The sequence below is a fragment of the Streptopelia decaocto genome, assembly GCF_964273445.1.
Source record: "Streptopelia decaocto genome assembly, chromosome: 2".
Taxonomy (NCBI): Eukaryota; Metazoa; Chordata; class Aves; order Columbiformes; family Columbidae; genus Streptopelia; species Streptopelia decaocto.
Genome location: NC_138655.1, coordinates 121,597,164 through 121,617,991, shown reverse-complemented (window position 1 = coordinate 121,617,991; position 20,828 = coordinate 121,597,164). Strand labels below are relative to the sequence as shown.

Here is a 20,828-nt window from a genome sequence, read left to right as displayed (position 1 = left end):
GACTGACGAATAAATGAAGCTATTTTCCAGAACTAGAGTAATTTCACACCTTATTTCCTGTTTCACTAGTTTTTATTTTTTGTCCCTGAATATGATCTATAAGGCTGAAATCATTCTATGTAGGGGAAAACAGACAATCTCGACAGTATAAATGTAAAATCATAAACCTGAGACTTGAAACCAGCCTGCCGTATAAGAAAACAGATGCCATGCAATAAATTAATACTAAGCTGAATAATAAACAAGATGTATTGTTAAAGGTCTTTAATGCAAAGAAAGTGATTTCAGACTTTCATATGCTTGTTTTCTGTCTTTAAGTGAGGCCCTTGCATGTGTTTTCTTTATTGTTCTCTTTTGCACACGTTTGAGCTTTGTTGGGTTGAGAACTCGGTCTCTGGTTGGACAGTGGTGATTAACTTACACTAAATAGGCAGCAGTAATGTGATTTGAGAATGAAAAGGATTCATTTCTTTTAAATGAGGGGAAAAAACCCCAAGGTTGAGGGAAATAGTTTACATAATCTGTAAACTAGTTAAGGAGCTGAATATTTATGCAGGTTGAAATTGAAGCTTAGTTGCCCTCTAGGGGTTTTACATTAATACAGCATATGCTAGCTTTTGGGTGAGTTTTTTTCTTTCAGAATAGAGGTGAGAGAAGTCTTTGGAAAAACTTACATACTGACAAATCTGTGGTGGTGCAGGCATGTGTACATCTGCATTCAGTGAGTAAAGCGCAGAATGTTCAGAACCTAGAAAATGGAGGAAAGATTTTTAGCCAGATTATGTTCTTGTAATTTCAGTGTACTCACAGTCATCCAGCCATAGCACTGAGAGGTCCCAACCAGGGAAGATCCTTACGAAGAAGCCAGGATATACCCCAAAGAGCTTTCAGTCCTAAGTAGACATGGAAGACAAAAGGTTACACAGGGATGAGATGGTGCTGCTGAGAAGGCCGCAGTAAGGGCAGCATTGAGACCCTCAGTCAGTGTCTGCTCGTGTCCCAGCCACTGGACGCTGCTTTGGGTTCTCAGTGGCCTCAGCTGCTGCTTCGAGCCCTGTTTATGGATCCTGTGACTGAACCTGGTAGAAATGAATTTTGTCTTTTCCTTTAGAAAGCAGTTGACAAAAAACTGTGCACTTCTTGTTTGTTTGGCTAACATATGATACTTCATAGGACGTGTCCTCATGCCATGGGAAGAAGTATGACTAAAATGTCATCTAAACTAAAGCCACAGATATATTTCTCCTTGTCTAAACTTTTAATGTCTCCTTTGCCAATGGTTTTGTAGCACATGCATTGCTAGTATTTGTTTGAAGAACTGCCAAACAAGTTCTTTAAAGTGCAGTTGTTTTTCTAAATACGGAAACCACATTTATTTGATTATTTTTGGTTAGTGTGTTTTTTCTTTTTGTTTTTTAAACAGTGTTGAGACTTGTCACTGTATTACTCTAAAATCTTTTTGCATCACAAGTTAAGATACTTGCAGCAGACAGAATAGATTCATTTAAACAAGCACCTCATGCCAAACTTGAGTATATGGGTGCATACAGCTTAAGGAACACAGTGTAGTTGACTGTCAGAAGTTAGAGCATTGTCTCTGAGGCTTTATTATACCAAACTTGAGTCTGGATATGTGCCAGTAGAGTCTATGGTGTTATAGAGATTTCTGTGCCATTTGTCCATTAAGCTTTACACTAAAGAACAGTTCCTCTTTTTTGAGGGACCTTCATAGCTGACAGAGAATTCCTGGTGCATTTTGTTTTGCTTTGTGGATTTGTCAAAGGCTTGTTTGCAGATCCTCTGTCTGCAAGTATTTAATTGTACTGTATTCAAAATTATAACCTTTGCTGTGGAGAAATGGCCCCATCTCTTAATTTTTCTACAGAATTAGGTTTGTTATTGTGCACGCATGATGCTTTAGCCTGATACTGTTTGGTTCCAACAGCTGGTAGCACCACTGAAGCATCTGCTTGGTTGTATCAGCTGTGTGCTTGGGCACGACATCACAGCTTCAGCCCCGCGCTTCCTTGTCAAAACCAGTGACTCTGTCAGCAGAGCTCTACGTCATCGGTTCTGCCTTCTGCGCTCTCATACTTGACCTCCATGCCCAATCTACCTGGGCAGTAAATGATTCCTGAGAGCCGTGCATCAGACCAAAAGACGTGGTAGGTCAGAGGAGAAGGTGGGCTGGTTGTTTTCAGGATTTTTCTTCCCCCCTTACATCAGCAGTTTCCCTCTGTGAGTAGGAGCGCATGAGCCAATTGCTGCCTTTGTGCAAGCTTTTGCTCCAGAACGGAACTGCTCTGTAAGAAAGGCTGTAATAAGCTGTCGATCTCACATTGTTCTGAATAGCCATGGCCTCATCTGTTCGGTTTAATGTCTCTGAAAAGTCTGAAGAAAACTTATGTTACTAGCTCAGGGGGGGTGTGTGGCACAGGGGAGTTCCTGATCAAGGGGAGCTTTGGAATCGCCCTGTTCCTGCAGGGCAGCGTGCGGTGCTCACAGCTCATGGAGAGTTTTCCAGGACCTGAACAACATAATGACTTGTAGTGCTTTGTCATTTGAAAAAGCATTTGTGCAACAGTTTCAAAGATACAGGAAGGATATGGGGACTGTATTATTTGCTGTCTGGTATTCAGTCCTTTTTAGGTACTGGGTTATCACAGTCATTTATTTAAAACACTTTACAGAAGATGGAAGATAAATGTTACACAGTCAATACCAGATTTCCAGATCTTGCTAAGCTTTGGTGATGTGCTTTCTTGTCATGTCATTAAAACTCATCTCTTCAAAATCATGAAATGAATGAAGTCTGAAATTCTGAGTGCCTACATAGTCAATGATACACTTCCTTTTGAAAAAGTAATTTTACACATTATATCACACTGTGACCACCGTTGCAAAGGGTCAAGTTACTCTTCGGTATACAGTTCAGAATATAGGCACAGCACTTGCTGCAGGGTAGGAATTTTTTGACAGAAAGAAAGAGATCGTACATATACTGCAAACTAAGGTATGTACATGGTAACCTGTTTTGTAGATGTTGGAATGATGGTTGGGAAGGAATATAGGCTGAATTGTGACCTGTAAGGGAAAGTCGCTTCCTCATTTAAAAGAGCATAATTGTACTGATCTTTAATATTGTCTCCTTTGTTGGAGTGCCCAGAAAGCCTGAAATTTTGACCCTGTCCTGTATGCCCCATCCTACCCCAACACTCCAGCTGGAACTCTGCAATCAGTTTCACTTTTGCTTAGAGGATATCTTGTTTCATTCAGAGGAGGGAGGAATAATAATAATAATAATAATGCACCTTCGGTTTTGGAATATTGAGTTAAAAGCATGCTTTTGTAAATATAGTAAATGGGAACTGAGCAGGGGAAAAATATCCCCAGAACAGTGTGCTGGTGTTGCAGTGGAATAGCAATTGCTTCTTCAGGCTTTACATAAACGACCTGCTCTATCTCCACCCTGTGGCAGAAGGACATCACTGCTATTTCTGCCACTCGCTGAATCTCTTTTATAAATAGATTTTTTTAATTTTTTTTTTTAACTTTGGAGTTCAGCTGAGGAGTCAATCACTATGGGACAGAGGGAGGGGGATGTTGTTTCTTTTAATCATCTGTTATGCTAACTTCTCAGCTGTCCCCGAGTGGCTCCACAGCTCCCGGAGGAGGTGGGAGGAGAAGCAGCAGCGAGGCTGCTCGGCGCAGCTCAACTTGGATGCACTTGTTTATATAGAAGCAGGCAGTGACAGACAGTAGCCATGGGGGAACTTGCATTTGTTCCAGTTCTGCCTCTTCCAGCGCCTGGTATGGTAACACTTAATGTCAGGGATACTTACTGCAGGGTGGGAGGAAAATTAGATCAAGTCAATCTTAAAGGAAGCAGTTGTTTAAAAACAGTGCAGTTTAAGTAGGTGGCTGTGCTTGTTGAGCGTGCTTTACTTGGAGCCTTATGTAGAAGGCAGTGCTTGTACATGACAAGAACATTCCTAAAGCAAGTGTCTCTACTGGACAAATCATTATTTAACCAAGCAAACTGTTTAACAGCAATGTGTTTACTTTCCTTAAAAAATATATATTTTTTTTTTGTAATTTCAATGGGAAGAAAAGGAGATCTGCTTTTCTTGACAGTTGTGCCTGAATAGCCTAGCAGGCTGTAATCTTTGAGCACTTAAATTTGCCTTGCCTGACGAAGTATAGTCACTGCAGAGCCTTCTACATGCTAGTTGTGCCCTTGCTGTTTCTCCACTGTCTTCTGAGGACGTAAACCCTCTTCTTGGCACTGCTGTGCTCTGGGTATCTTGCTTAGTCAGAGGCAGGAGGACTTGGCTTTTAGCTCTTAAAGAGCTGCGTCGCTGCAGCTTCATAAATGTAACAGTGTACTAGATTTCTGTGTGTTCAGGATAAAATACACGTGTTTGTGTGTGTATATACGCACATGTATAGATACATGTGTATACACACACATACAAAAAATACTGAAAAATCTGGAAATCCAGGATGGGAGATCAGATCAGGTCAAGCTTGTGCCCACTACAGTAAAGCTAACAAGCAGATGTTTCTCTGCATCATCTGTGCCAAAGCTTCATTTGCTGTTGAAGACCAAGTTCTATAGAAATTCTAGTGACTAGGGCATGTTACTAATAAATTCTGTCTACCACAGCATTTTGTCAGTATTCAGCAATAGTCTGGGAAGTACTATCTGGCATTAAGGTGGATGTTTTTTAAACATCATCTTTTCTGGCTTTGTGATTACTTAGGAAAACATTTTCCCTAGTAAATTGTCATGTGTGCATTCAGGATTCCTATCAAACTGAAAACTTGCTTTAATCTTTTCACCCCTCATACCTTAAAAGTAATTTTGATCAGATCTCATGTGTGCAGTACTGATATGGAAAAGTAGAATGATGAGAACTGACGTGTCCTCGTCCAAGTGGCAGAACTAAGAGCTGCGGAAAATACTGTGTGATTGCACGTGTATTTTTTTTTTCGGAACTCTGTCTTTTAACGCTCATTACTTTAATCTGGCATACTTTTGTTATCTAAGTATTTGTCTATTTTTTGTTAGTTGTACTGACTGGGTAGACTTGAATTACTGTGTTTGGCTGTGTTCCTCAGGTTTTTTTGTTTGGTTGGTTGGTTTGTTTTGTTTTTAAATAATACAGTTTTTCTCATTCTTAAACTTGCTGCTTTTCAGTTTCATTCACTGTCTCCTAGTGCTCATTATGAAATTAGGAAGAAAAGGTCCAACAATTTGCTGTGGACAAGTGTGGGTTAATTGGGACGGACAGAAGGATTATACTTTCCTGCTGTTGCTTGGGGTTTCTGGAGATACCTTTGACAAACATCCACAATTCTCAGTCTGAATGGGAGAAAATTTTAGGTTGGATAGTGAATCTGGGGAGAGAGGTTCCCGCAGTACGAGCCTCTGCATCATGTGGGAATGGCATCATGTCTTCATCATTTATGGCTCTCTTGGATTTGTCATTCCTTTATGCTAGGTTCTTAAAACCCTTTTGGTTTTTTTTTGTCATCAGAAAGTTGGTCTTTAATGATTGTTGGATTTGAAAACAACAGAAACCCTGTTAATGTTTGTGTAACAAAATGTAGATCAGCAGCTGAGCGATGATTCTGGTTTGAATTAAGTGCTGGAGAATCCCTACGAGCCCTACAGGTGTTTTCATCATTGGCGTGGTATTGTGGTTTCTAAAAAAAAAACCAACAGACAAAACACAATACATTTTTGGTCACTTTTGAAACAGAAAATTTAAATAAGCCATAGATTTTCTATGTTCATTTGAAAAGCACCTTCTAAGTCTTGATTACAGAAAAGAAATGCTCTTGCTAGGTGTGAGCAGTTAACCAAAACCAGAAACCTATAATATCTATGTGTTTAAGAGATGGAAATTTTGAAGTCCGATGCTTCTAAGTGAAGGTGAATGGCATTTACAGAGCAAGTAACTGGATTGTTCTGGGGAAAAAAATAAAAATAAAAATCCAATCAAACAAAAACCACAAACAAAAAAATAACCCAACAAAACCCAACCCCCAAGCATTTCTGGTCTGGTCAGAGTGCCGTCACTCCACACTGCTGTGGCCTATTGTGCATCCAGCCAAGGGACACTTTGAGGCCACTTAATTTTTGCAGCAGGGTTTTGAAAACTTGCTAATGAAAGAGACATTCATAGTATGACACAAATAAGCACAACTGCAGTAGCTGTGACTTCAGCAGGACTTTAGCAAGCCAGGGCAGATAAATGTTGAAGGAATTCAGGTTAGTGTATGTGTTTTTGGTATTGGCGTGGTTTTGATCTATTCATTCCTCCTCTTCTCAGGGAGGCTTGTCAGTTTAGATCCCCTGGGCGAGTGATCATATGGGTTTTGAAAGGCATGTGAGAACTTCATGCTTCAAGGTGTAAGCCAAGCTTACAGATAGGGGTTAGGAAGAAGCTTCACTTCAGAAAATGTTTTTCAATAATGAAGACTTTCTGGCACCTTCTTCTGAGGCAGCTCTTACTGGCTGCTGAGAAGGATGGTATACAGGACAAGTGGGCCCTTTGTCTGATGCAGTGTGTTGTTTTCTCATCTCTAACTATAAGTGTCCCCTAAAGCAAAGTCTTCACATTTGTTTCTAGGATATTGAAAACACGAATTCTTTGCTCCAAGGCAATGTATTCAGAGAAACAATTTCTAGTTGTTTTGGGAAATACTCTGCCTCTGCAGATCACAGTTGGGCTGTTTGCTTTCCTGATGATTCTCTCCTGCTGTACATTCACCTCTCAGTCACAAGATGAGTGACTTCTCAGCATTTCATACTGGAGTACCAGAGATGCAGTGGTCTACTGGAGGATCCTCTGCATTGTATATTTTAAGAGAAAGCTGGTTTTCTGTGCTGGGAGTGTCCTCGAAAAGACTGGGCGGGAGGATAGATCTTTAACATGGTGAATATCCCTTCCCTAAAACTCCTGGATTCCTGGAATCATCTGCCCCAGGACAGATTCCCCCAGCAGTATGTTGGAGCTACAAAAGCTGAAATGGAGCAGCTTTTTTGGGGGGGTGGTGATAAGCAGGAAAAAGGAAAGTATGTCATTATTTTTATGTTATGGCAAACGAATATTTGTGGAGACAAAGTATTTGATCTGGTAACAGAGGTTCACGTGAAAGAATCAAGGTTATTTTATGTCAATTTTCTCTTTGCCCTATATAAGATGCATTTAATTATTTCATGCTATCTTCCTCTATTCAAATTAATCTGTCTTATATATATTGTTGCTCAAATTAGAATAATTCTTTAATCAGCTGTGTTATGCATGCCATAGTAGACCAGAATAGGAAAGCTACTCCTGGCATACTGACGATGCCTGTATTTTATTTGTTATTGTAATTTAAAAGTAAAATCAGAAATATTGATTTCTACTTGACTGGAGAGATGATTTAGTTTGAATATCAGACTGATCTTAATCAGGTGAGAATTAATTGAGTTGGAGGTATTAGATATTCAGTGATGTTAACTGAACCATGATCAATCTACAGAGAAGCTTTCTTTTATACTGTGTTGGAAATATCAAATAGCTCGTACTCTACAATGTAAAACAATCTTTTCATGATCATCCTACTACTTCCTCTGGCTCATTTAATGCACCAGTAATCTGTTCTCTGCATACTGAGCAATCTTCAAAGTAACAAGCTAATAAATCACGATTTAATATAAAATTAAAAGCATAATAACTTCACCATAAAATATTGCTGATTATGTTTTGTATCATTTTAATGTTTTTGTACCCATTTTACAAACATAGATTTTAAAATCTTGTCCTTGCTTACATGTTACAGGGAACTGTTTTCCTCCTCCTTCTACCATTGCCCCTCAGATCCCCATTGTTACTTGCACATCTTTTCTGCACCCAGTGGTAGAGCTCAAGGAATGACCCCAATGTTGGACAAAACTATTTCCTTTTTGTGTAAAGGAAAAAACCTATCCCAGGAATAGAACATAAACCTGGTCTGGATCATAATAGGAGTTTTTTTTGTTGTTTTTTTTTTTAATTTTAAGAGTGTGATAGCAGTATCATAAGTGTTGAGAAAATATAAATGGTGAGATAACACCTCTGTAGGACTTTCTCTTAAGTAGTAAAATTGTAAAGTCTTTAAATAAACTAGAGCCAGACCTGAGAGGATCAATTTATGTTGATAATGGAGAATATTTCATTTATGTTGTGTACAAGAACATCTGCAAAATACTTACATAATTATGATAGATGAAACTACAGTTCTAATATTATATGAACTGCACAGCTCTTTGCATTCTGAGTCAATATGAAAGTGCCACGTATTGTTATAATCTGAGTCTGCAAAAAATGGACTTTCAGAAATGGCCTTCCTGCTACATACAGTTCATACACTGAAAATAATAGTGATGATCTCTTGGCATTCTTACATATCAACACCGTTTCAATGCAGCTGGCTGGCTGGAGATAATCCCAAACACTTTTTGTTCTTCTCATTCTTTGGACATGGAAAGACTTTCATATTTGCAGAAAGAATAAGTTAAGTATCTAACATTTTAAAATATTTAAGGTACATACACACAAAAAAAAACCCCACAATCAAACCAAAACCCAAACAACTTTAAAAAAATCCCCTACAAATATAATCAGCTTGCTGATTGGCCCCGTTTAGTAAATCACAAAATAATAAGAAATTTATAGTTAATGCTTGGGACAGGGTGTTGCAGTTTTTTTCATAAAGCCTTTCCTTTACATAGATGTAACTGAAACTTTGACAGTCCAACACACCCATTTTGCTATTTCATTTTGAATGCAGCACAGTGAAGAGACCAACCTGCCGCTCCTTGGGGCTGGAGGGGTGCTGCAGGCTACATGAAGAACACCTGTATCTTAAATATGGTGCTTTCTTTTTGGTGTCCCCTGTTTGTAGTTTCGCAGACACTGAGATTAAGAATGTTAATGGTGTGGAAGAAAATCTTTATGCAGCAGAGCTGTGGCTCTGTGTTAATGCCAGATGTTGGTTTGTTTGTCTCTTTTAGTCAAAATCTGACAAGTTTTTATTTTCATCATATGGGAGCAAATATTTCTTGAACCTGTGAATATGTTCTGAGATTAAAATGGGCAGTACCCTGGCTTTTTTTTTTTTTTTTTTATTAAATTAAGAAGTGTATGTATCGGGACACCTGTTGGTGGACCCCCACCAACTTTCTTGTAACTAACTTTCTGATAATGCAGCTGATCATTTAAAATTTGAAAATCAACAACACTTCACTGTGATGATTGTTGCATGTGCCTCTCTGACTGCTTGGAAAGGCGGGGAAATCATTTATCCACGCTTTATTCTGAGGTAAGCAAACTGTTACCCAGTTGCACTTTTGTTTCCACCTGCTTCCCATATTATCTTTTATAATAGTGAAGTTATAAAACAGAGTTGGGTGAAAATTCTATTAAAAATATTCTTCTTAGATACTAACTATTTTTCAGCAAAGATTTATGTGGACTGTAAATAGCTTTGTAAACGAAGTTCTTTACTGTGTCTAATTCTAGCTAATTACCAAAAAAACTTAATGAGTGCTCTGTAACTTAAAGCACTTCTCAATCGACCATCAAATATACTAAGAGTCAGATCTTCCAAAATAATTCTTGATACCTCCAACATTGTTTGTGTAATTCTACATCTGAATGGAATTATACAAAGACTTGGAATAGGATTTTTATAAAAAGAAAACCACAGATGTCCAGACAGCTTTAGAAAGAATTTCAGGTGGCTTTTAAAAGCTCTTTCTTCCATTTTTCTGCAACCTTATTTGTGCAGCTGTTTTCGTCCTTCTCCATGTCCTGCTTTCTCAAGTAGGCAAGTCGAGACAGGGAGACCCAGTGAATGCTGCTTATGGATCCTGGGCAGCTGGAGATCTGGAGGTGCCGGGGACCAAACTCAGCAGCTTCCCCGAGCTGCTCCCTGCTGGAGAGTCCGGCCATGGAAGGGCTCACTCATCACTGACCGTGGCCACAAAGCCCTCGTGTCTCTCCCTGAAAATCCTAGGAGCTGAGTGGTCTTCCCATTGTAGGCATATATGTGCTAGCGTGCCATTGTAGACAGGTGAGGACTGGCAAAACTGAATTGCTCTGTATTCAAACATGTTTTTTCAGCTTTTGTTCAGTTGAAAGCAGACCTTCGTCCTGGCAAGGATGCCATTTGGCCTTACGTACGTTGGTTTAGAGAAGGTACTAAATTGCAAGCTTGCCTTAGCAGTCACAATCTATCTGGCTATAATGGCCAAAAAGTAATGAGCCATTTTCAGAACTGTGCCCAAAACTCATTTTGGACTTGCCTTACAACAGAAGCACAAGGCTTTTTTTCTGAGAGAGAGATGAAGAAGATGAAATCTGGCCTCGAATCAGTGACGAACTGTTCAGTGAACTATTTCTGAGCTGTAGCCTCCAGACAAGCTCTTTGTTCTGTGTGCATCCCCTTAGACGCAGCCTGTGGCACCGAGAGGAGCCTGTGGGGCCAACCTGTGTCAGATATGATGTCATGAGCCATAACTGCAGCAAGTGAAAGGGGGGGTCCACAGCCGGTTTCCGTGGTAACTGGTAGGCACCTGCAGCTCGTTGACGCAGTTCTGGATCTGCCCTTATCTGTGCATAGAGCATTCAGTGATGCACACGCGCGCCTGTCCTGGCAAAGCCTCATCACGGTTCATTTTATGGAGGACAAGGCTTTATCTCCTTTCTAACAAGGCATTTTCACTCCTGTTGTGTTGAGCTCTGACCCTTGTTTTATTTAGCTGGTGTTTGTAAGTATTTAGGACAACTTCTATTGTTTGTTTGAAATGTTTTTTTCCGTTGTGTTACAGTCTACAATGAATTTGCAGACTGACACAAATTTACATCTAGTTTTGCTGCTGCCTGGGGGTCTGTTTTGGTAGCTCGCTGCTTGCAAGGGGGAAGATGATGTTATATCAGTGCACAGATTTGTAAAGTCATGGAAAACCACTTGCTACAGTTGTAAAGGTTGGATGATGCACAAGATTTCTAAAAAGCTCAATTCTGCTCTGAAAGAGCAATTAATTGTTCTTTGTATCATATGTAGTCTATGAGGAAAGAGGTTCCTTTTAGTGTGAGAGCAGGTTCCCTCACATTCTGATTACCGCTTTTAGCTGCTGAGGTGTTAAACTACAATAGATTTGTAATCAGATCCTTTGTATCGGCTCCTGTTGTGGTATCTTGCTACAATGCACCCTGAGGCTTTGGTCTATGACACAGATTTTGCTTGAGCGAGGAATGAGCGGTGATTGTTGTTTTTTTTTTTTGTTTGAGATTATATCTGGAACTATTGTGCACTATCTGTAAGGCTGTTCTTCAAACCAGTAGTTTTAGCAATCTTTGTGCTGCTCAACATTGAGATGTTTTGTTTCATGAAAGAGTTGTGAGCAAGACAGAGCATAATTAAAAATAACATTCTCTAGAATCCTATAAGGTTTCTGCTAAACATTTATAGCTAAGCCTGCCTTGCACCACCCTCCTTAGGTGGCTGTCAAAGGGATTTTAAAGGGCTGGAAGTAAGAGGAGAGAGGACTAATCAAGTTTTGTGTGCTTATATGAGGATGCCCAATATGCTTTAACCTGCTCCTGTTTTCCCCTTTGTTGTTTAGCATCAGCAATGCTAAAGCTGGATAGCTGGAAGCGGTTTTATCACTTTGCAGCAGTGCCTGGGCAGGTACCGCAGGTGGGGCCTTCGGAAGGCAGGGAGTGCTGGCAATTGCAGCGCAGGTCTTGTTCACTGGGACATCACGCCTTGAACCAATCAAGACTGGTGAGCTAACAAGTGAGAGGGACCTCCTGTTGTCTTCAGTGTTTTTTTTACTTCACAGCTTCCAGAAGGAATGATTACTACAAAAAAGAAAAACAAAACAAACAACAGCACAGCACTTAAGAAAGTACCTGTAGAGAGTAGAAATCAAACTGATCACCAGACAAACCATAAGCTCTCAAAGGCTTCTAATGTTTTTCCCAGAAAAAATAAAAAAGGACATTTTTAGAAATGTGATAATAGGTATGATTTTTCTGAGATGCTGGTGTAGAGACATTCAATGTAAATAGTCCAGGAAAGAAAAGAAGAAACATCAAATCACCTTCAAAAGCCAAAGAAACATGTTGATAACCTAATAACACATTTCTCATATTGTTCTGAGCTTACACCGCTTCATAAACTCTAGCTATCTAGAAGTGTCCTCAAAGTTGTGCTTGTGAATTTGTGTGATTTTAGGTCTAAACTAAAACACATACCAGACAAAATCATAGAAATTAAGTATGGGTATGTCCCAACTAGTAATTAACCAGTTAATTTAAACCCATGTTTTGCCTGCTTTCCTCTGGTACATTTTCAAGCGGCTTGTGGTGACATTACCAGTGTTTAACATTACGTGCTGTGTTGAAGCACATTGTAAGTGTTCATCAATAATACGTTCAAAGTAGAGAAGACATTAGTTATTTGCAAAGTTTTGCAAAAATATATGTAAGTTTGGCAGTGTAAGGACAGTTTATGCTGTTATCAACACATTCGGCAAACAATTATATTTTTTTCTAAGTTATCAAAAGTCTAATTAATGTAGTCATGGGCAAGCAGATTAGCCTCATGTAGGGGTTGCTTGCAGCTGTTGGGTCACTTTCAGCTTTAAGTCCTGTTAGTAGTGTCCAGGTTACTAGAAGGTGGATTTTGTTCCACTGAGGTCCGTGATTGCTTAATGTCCATTTGGGTGGCCATCTGCTACACGCAAAGGGCAGGATTGCCCTTCTATAGGCACAACTCTCTTTTTTTATTTAAGTTTTGATGTGATGGAAGTTAGATTGTCGTACAGGATCAACAGTTACTTGGTAGGCAAATCTGAAACTTCAGCTAAATGTCTTGAAAACATACAAGGACAGGTATGGGACTGCACTACAGTTGGTACGTTTAACAGTCGTGCCCATGTCTTCACATGGTCAATAGCTTGGAGGTGTTTGAGTTGCTGGCTTGTTTTCCTGCATGACTTCAGATGTTGTATCGATACTGTGCTATTAAAGAATGGAGGTGATAAAAAAATTGCTGCTTGTGTAAATATTACATATCTGATTGCTGTTTACAGAAGGTGGAAGATTCTAGTGTGAGTACACAAAGTACAGGGTTTTGGACAAAACAGAGTAAGAGCAATGCATTGAGCATGTATATATGTATGATACTCATCTGTGCATCTACTGGATGTACGTAAAGATACTCAAGGTACATATACCTTGAGTATATAAATAATGTGATTTACCCTTTGTATGATGTAGCCTGGGTGTTACTGGGTTAGCTGTAGGTTTTGCTAGAGATGTTCCAGAATATAACAATTTCTTTGTGCCCTAGATTTGCTGGATAGTAAATCACTTCCAGGAAAAGCTCAGAAGAGGAGAAGTGGCTGCAACTCTGGAAGGGGACACAGCACATCTGACTTTGTTCTTCATCTGGCCACCAGTTGAGCTTGGACAACTGGCTTTCTCTCTTTCTCTTTCTTTTTCCGCCTGTTAAACACAGATGATTACTTACTCAGACCCCTTACAACAAAAGAGTCTGAAGTCTCCTGATAGGAATAACAGCTAATTCTTACCTAGTTTATTATTTAGTGAAATATCTATACAGGGTGCTAGTAACAATGGGACGTAATTTGAGTTACTCCCAGATAAAAACCACACCCTTAACCATGACTTTGCTTCTCCTCCAGCCCCCAGTGCTATTTCTTTTTCAGTATCTCAGTGACTTGTTTTTAAGTCTTGAGACCCTTAAGACTGATCGGATACTTTCACTTCATTGAGCAGATGCAAGATTGTTTCTCTTGGGAGGAGGCAGATCATTGTCTCTCCTCCATTTCATATTCTCTTGTTCTTAAACGCCAGAGATCATGATCCCAGAAACTTAGTGTTTTTCTGGGCAGTGCTCTTTATTGGCCATTTGGACTTTGAAGAAACTCCGTATTGAAGTGCTACAGGCCATTACACAACACGGAGAAGACACAGAGAAGACAGCAGTCCTTCTTGGAGCACTGTCGTGCCATGGAAAACAATGTGGCACTGCCGGCAGAGAAGCTGCTGGAGTTCCCCTTGCGCTCCCAGGAGGGATTTTTGGAAAAGCCAGGAAGGAACCATGACCTTACAGTTTCCTATCTCCTGTCCCAAGGGAACCTTCACAAGGGTTGAATGCCGTGGCATTCATTTGAGACAGTCATTGCTGTCAGCGCTTCTGACCTCTTAATTTGTAGATGCAAACGTGCTTCAATAATGTCAAAAACTTCCATTGCAGAGGAAACACGAACAGCGCTGGCTTACCTAATATTTCATGCTTCCTTTTGTTTTGCTGTGGTAGACATAAGTAGTCAGTATGAAAAGCAAACACAAGAATCATGGATTTGCTGCAAGAATAACTTCAGAAATGTATTGATATTAGCAACAGCAGTATGTGTGTGAACGTGTTATACGATAAGAGGGGAGAATCTCAATTAAAACCTTATTGCTAAGCAAGTGACAAAGACCTCACAAACAGTATGACACTCCAGGCCAAGTATGGTTATATTAATAATACTAATAAAAATCAGATCTGGTCTGTGAGGGGTTGGGTTTTTTAGATAGAATAATATTCACCTAGGAAGATTTGTTTACCAGTGGTCATTTTTCTAACTTGAGTTTGTGGTTGGTTTGTTTGTTTTTCTGTTTTCCCAGCATTTACTAAATGCTGTCAAGAAACTGGTCTTCTTATGGTGGTGAAGTGTCGGCAAGAGAACTCAGCACTGAAAGACTGTCTGGTTGGCTAGTAAGTCCTTCATGAGTTTTTGCTGGGTTTTTGTTGTTGTTGTTGTTGCATGACCTCTACTAATCTAGAAATGAGTAGAAATCTTAAATCTTCTCAAAAAGGTTTTGCCAGATGAGTGAATTTGATGTATTTTCTGAAAATTGTATCTTCACTTTATTAAAAAAAGTGCTGGTCAGGGCCTTAACCAACAAGATATTATCTCCTTAATGAGGCTGTCCTGCGGCTGTAAAGACTCTCTTCTTGACTGAAATGGTGATGGATTTAGATTTTAAGCCCAGATGACATGTAGCCCTGAATTCACAAGGCTGAATTACATCAGTGGGGATGGGGCTGAGCAGTAGATGTGCCTTCATACCCTGTTCTTGTGGCAGGATAAGTTTGTTTTGATTTTGCTTCTTGAACTGTTTAAGATTTAGTCTTTGTCCTGAAAGCGTCCTGCTGTTGTGAACAGCAACAGCAGCAGCAATGGGAAATGGGTAGATATTAGAGAGGTCAACTTGGTGCCCTGGGGGATTGAAACATCACTTTTGGGAGTCCTCATTTATCCCCAGGCCCAAGTGTGAGAGTCTTCAATTTCCCAGGATGAGAGTTGGGCATTTTTTGAGTTTGACTGGGAGGAGAAGGGAGTTGGTTTGTGTTTTGGTGGAACATGTGTCCTGCCCTGTTAAACCCAAGATTAAGATTAAACGCCTTTAAACTAGTGACGGTTATTCTCAGGTATTTGAGAACTGATGAAAAAACATGTGCAGCCAGGCAAGACTTCAAGCCTAACTGCAGTGAGAAATTGCTGGAGTTATTCAGTTTTACTTGTCTATATATATATAGCCATGCATTAAACTTTGCCCACACCCCCCCCTTTTTTTTTGTTAACAAAAAACGCAATGACACCAAAACCCAATACATACTACTGAAAAAAATGTTTAGCGTTTGAATAATTATACTTAAAATGAAAGTTATGAGAAAAATGAATTTAAGTTAATGATCAAGGGCCTACATGGTTACGGTTCAAGACATGCACTTGAATGTCTTCCCCATAGTTGCTTGAGCGCATAAAAAATTTTAGTGTACTCCAGCAAATTCCCACACTGAGGAAGCTAAATGCACATAATAACAAATTATTTAGCTGAACTGAAATGCTAGCTGTTTTTTCCCTTTTTCTACCTTTCCTCTTCATGGCTTCACTGTAGCGGCTTGAATAGGACTGTGCCTGCAGAGAGAGCAATAGCATGAGAGAATGCAGACCAACTTAATACTTAGAGTTGATGAAGATAACTTTAACCACTTATGTACTTTATTAAAAAAAAGGTATTTTATTATTGTAGCAGGCACGTTTTCTTTGGTTGTGAAAGGAAGATCAGTTAAGAATATGATTTATGCAATATCTGTTCCATATTCCAAAATGAAAATCAGTATTATATATTTGTCTGTCTTGTAGCTATTCCGATCCATTATTCTACGAAGAATGCAAAACAGAATATTTGAAGCAAAGAGAAGAATACAGAGCAACTGGAATTAAGAAAAAAAGACAGAAGTTTACTTCAAATGTGTAGTTAAAACTTAGAATTAACTTTTCAGATTTTATATCCAATTTTGATTTGACTTGATTTAAACAGACTTAAATCATCTGTACCCCTGTGGAATTTAACCGAAATACAGAAAATGAGGTGAATGGAGAATAAAATAATCTCTGAATTTGAAAGTAATTTTTTTCATTTCCTGTAATTAAAGCTATCAAGCACGCTATCACAGTTTGCAAGAGAAGTTGCAAAGGTCCCTTCCTCTGTCTGAACCTGAGATTTCATTACCAATTTACAAATGACCTTTTGGAATTTAGAGCTTGTGTCTAGTTAAGTGTGACAGGCTACATAAAAACTTAGGGGGGAATAACTTAAGCTGTATTAATGGATCAGAAATTGAATATACTTTAAAGCTGGTCTATTTGTCACCCGAAGCTGAGGGTGTATGGAGATATTCTTGATGCTCTTACTAGAAGAGAAGAGTGGCAAATGCAGAAGAGAAGAGCTTCTAGGACCAACTTGATTTATCTTTTTCATGAAAATGTTGAGTCATACAAGAGCCTGATAGTACTTCTGCCTACCCTGTGACTCATTTTCAGAATTGTCAGAAGAAATGGACGCCCTATGCCTGTGTGTGGTCCAGACTGACCGTTTAAGAGGAGAAAACTCATCTGATCTAGACCTTCCCTGTGGCTGGGGGAAGGCACGTTGAAGGCAAAATCATGGAGAGCAGTATCCTCCCTGGCTTTCCTTTTTCAGAGTGAAGGATTGTAGAAGCTTCCACACTTAGGAGTGCACTCGCAAAATTAGTACAGGTAGAGGTGAATCAACAACTCCACTAGGTATGTAAGACGCAGGTCTCTTCTTGCAGAAGTTAAGTGTAAGCAAGTCCCTATGTAAAAAGGGGCATACAAAGGATGTTTTGTATGCTGATATGTGAAGCTGCCTAATTGTTGAACTCTCAAATGCATGAATGACTTCACTAGAGGTAGCCCAAAATAGTAATATAAAGTTTTACTCACTTTTTGAAATTAAAAAAATTCTTTACGAGTAAGGAAGGGCTGCACTTAGAACACTTACATGGTAACTGTAATGGCCTGATTTTACGAAGGAAAAAAGGTTTTTTACCTAAGTAGTAGGATTTGTTACTTTTCCCATCAGAACATGCAAAATTTGACTTACTTTAGTAGTGTTTCACCACAAAACCAGTACTGCTCTAAAGCTGTTCAGGTAGGAAATGCGTGTCAGACTTTCAGACACATGCATGTGAAATGCTGAAGTTCATGTTGCAGATTATTCCTTGCCATTTATTCTGTGCCATTCTATACACACTGTACGTGAAGGACTGGAACAACCCACTTCTGTGCCGATAACCAAGCTCTGCTGTCAAGCCTGGAATTGTACACACCGACTGACGCTGCCAGCCGTGCGTTTCTCTGTACCTGCACTGTGGGGTGTGTAAGGAAGAACTGGGTTATTGGCAGCTCCTTCTTTGTTTAGCGTGGCACACACTTAGCACTGGGCTTTGCCCTTGGCTCTGGCATCAACTTCCTCTGTAATACACCCATGGCCTTAATTTGTTGTTTCCTAGTTTTGATTTGATTTCACACCTTTCACTTCCTTTAAGTCTTGTGCTGTATCCTGTATTTAATTGCATTTACATCTTGCATTTAAATTGTAAATGAAAGAATGAGTACTATGAAGTGACAAACTTGAACTAGGAAATTGCTTTTGGTTTTGTTTTTGTCTGGGCTGCAACCTCTCTTTCCTGCGCAGGTTAACAGTGAGCAGCCCCAGATTGGAATCAATGTCAGAAAACATCAGTAGTATTGACAAAGCCCTCAGCTGTGCTTCAGCAGTGAACTGGCAGCTTTTTTCTTTTAAATAGCACTTCTATTTTGTCAGAAGTTACTTGTGAATGACAAGAGCTTGGCCGTCTTCCCCCGTCAGTCCTTCCACCTCCCAACCAAACACAACCCGGTACCTGCCCGTGGTTGCTGCGAGGAGCCGGCAACAGGCGATCAGGAAGGGACCCAAGGTGGGTGCAGACACGCAGAACTTCGTCTGGCCATCTCCAGCTAAACCAGGCATTGCAACTCTAATTAAGGGTCTCTAGATGTTTCTTCATGTGTTGTTTTTCATTTTGAAATCAGTTCTGCAGCATTCTTAAACATTATTATTCTGAGTAGGAGTAGTGACCGGTGGAATTTATTTAGGTCTGTCTCCAGTGTTTTCAAGTTACCTTATTAATATAAAAAGCTTACCCAAGTGCAGAGGCAGGGACTAACTCAAGTATCAGTGCCTCTTTGTAGCACTTGGGAGAACCTGGCAAGCGCCCAGGACACCTGCATTTTTCACTTGAGATTATGCTCTTTCGGTGTATTAAAGCTCTTTTCAAACTCCTGAGACAGGGCCCCTACAAATGTGGTATCTACAAGGAAGAAGGAAAAAGATATATGCTTATTTAAATGTTTGCTTTTATAGAGTAAAACGAAAACTGGGAGGAGAGATGAGTGGTGGTTTGTAACTCAGAGGGTTTTCAAAGAGGAACAGAACTACCTGTGGCTGCAGTGAAACATTATCCCTTGAGCCAGAACCGTTCTGCCTCGCATCTAGTACAGCCACACCGCTCCTCAAGGAACTCCTGCAAGTAATTCCTGTGTTCTCTGTTTACTCTGCTGGTCCAAAATGGTCAAATACAGTTGAAATATAAGTGTTCTATCTAGTTAAAAATCAGTTCAGCAATAGTAAGCACCTTGTTCTTTCTTTCATGTTTCTCACCTAGCTCAAACATCTATACTCAAACACCATCACCTTACCACTTAGTTATTGTATCTTGATGTTCGACCCACTTTGTCTCTTCCATCTTAAAATATAATGAAATGAATTCTGCTGAACACTGATCTCAGTTAATATTTACTACAGAGAACTGTTGTTTGTTTGTTTGTTTAAGATATGGTTCTGTGGAGGGGTCTTGATAGATAAAGACCTGTTGCTGAATTAGTCAGGCTCAAAGGAATCTCAAGGCCTCTTCGAGAAGCTGAGATCAGAGTCTGCTGTGAGAAAGAGGGGCGTTCCACAATCACCGGGGTCCTGGCGTGGCGTGAATCATCGAACGTATCATCAGTGAGACTCCAGAGCACGGACAGCCCACGATACTCATTTAGCAAATCCATGCCTGGAGCGTGGACGCGTGATTAGAATATAGTTACGTATATAAGGAGACTTGTTTCTGTAATAAATGGCTTAGCGTGATTCACATTGAATCGACTGGTTTTGCTAAGTCCTTATCTCGCTCTAACATGGTTCAGCTGCAGCTCAGTTAAAAACAGGGTTTACCTTTAGTGCTGATAATTTAAAAAAAGCAGAAGGGAAACACCTTACTGCTCTGCAACCCCTGTTCTTCACAGGCCCTGGCTGGAGATCAGAAGCAAATGCAGGCGAGTCGGTCCGGTGCCGCAGCTTCTCACTCTTCCTTTACCAGGCCACAGCATCACTGAAAATACAGGTGCCCAAGTGTAGGAGCCTCAGAGTCTAATCCAAGTTGGTTTTGAAATAAAATTAAATCTGCTTTACATCACGGGTATAGTTCATATAATACTTACCTGGGGCTGTGTTTGTTATATTACTTGGCGTGGGTGTTGTCTCACTGTAACTCCAGCACGTGTCCACTGCTGCTCTCATCTTTTTCCAGCTGTAAAAATTGGACGAGGCATTGCAGCTAATTTGAGAGTTTGCTTTCTTCAATATGGCCAGTTCACATAAAAGGAAAACTCAGCAGTTGTAAAGCAAATATTTTTTTAATCCACTCACGTCAAAATGAACACATTGGTGGAAGTATATGTATGAGTCATTAGAAGGTTAGTCAGTCCAGTTCTCCAAATATCCAAATACATATTCATCAGTTTTCTATACACTCAAATGTGCAAAGCAAACACCTCCAACAAAAGCTGTATTCTGTTTCTGTTAAATAGAATTAATGCTTTTGTGAATTAAGAATTGTCAAATATGTGGATTGGGTGAAGTTTTTAAATGTTCAGTTTGCATCCAACTGGTATTTTTTGTGTGTGTGTGTGTGTGTCATTTAACATACTTAAGGACTTTGGTCCTTATACATTTTTATGGTTTTAAATAACAAATGCATGTGTGTGTGCACAAAATGCCAGAACCCCTTATTATAGCTCCTCCTGCATGTAATTTGCTGTCACTGTGATGAAAAGCTTTCACTTCTAGAAATGGAAAAAGCACTGTAAGCCACCAGCGGCATAGATTTAAATGACTTTTCCAGCCCAAGTCAAAATTTGATTGTACTCTCCGGACCAACAGATGCTTCACAAGGCAGCTGCCTCCCAAGTGACTTCAGATCTGGGGATCTTCCTTGTCAGACGATACGGTTTGGCCACAGCAATGAGCGACTCGATTGGAAGCGCTGCCTACAGCAGCTCTCCCTGATCCTGCTCTTCTCTTGCAGGGATC

General features: G+C 39.8%; 1 protein-coding gene across 1 annotated transcript in view; it reads left to right on the top strand.

The window, feature by feature from the left end:
- Positions 1 to 18,069, top strand: part of CMC1 (C-X9-C motif containing 1) — a 46,294-nt gene extending 28,225 nt beyond the window's left edge. The window contains exons 3-4 of the mRNA XM_082046174.1: positions 14,745 to 14,835; positions 16,271 to 18,069. Coding sequence (XP_081902300.1) covers positions 14,745 to 14,835; positions 16,271 to 16,385 — 206 coding nt within the window. The 3' untranslated portion in view covers positions 16,386 to 18,069. The remainder of the gene's footprint in view (positions 1 to 14,744; positions 14,836 to 16,270) is intronic.
- Positions 18,070 to 20,828: the final 2,759 nt, after the last annotated feature.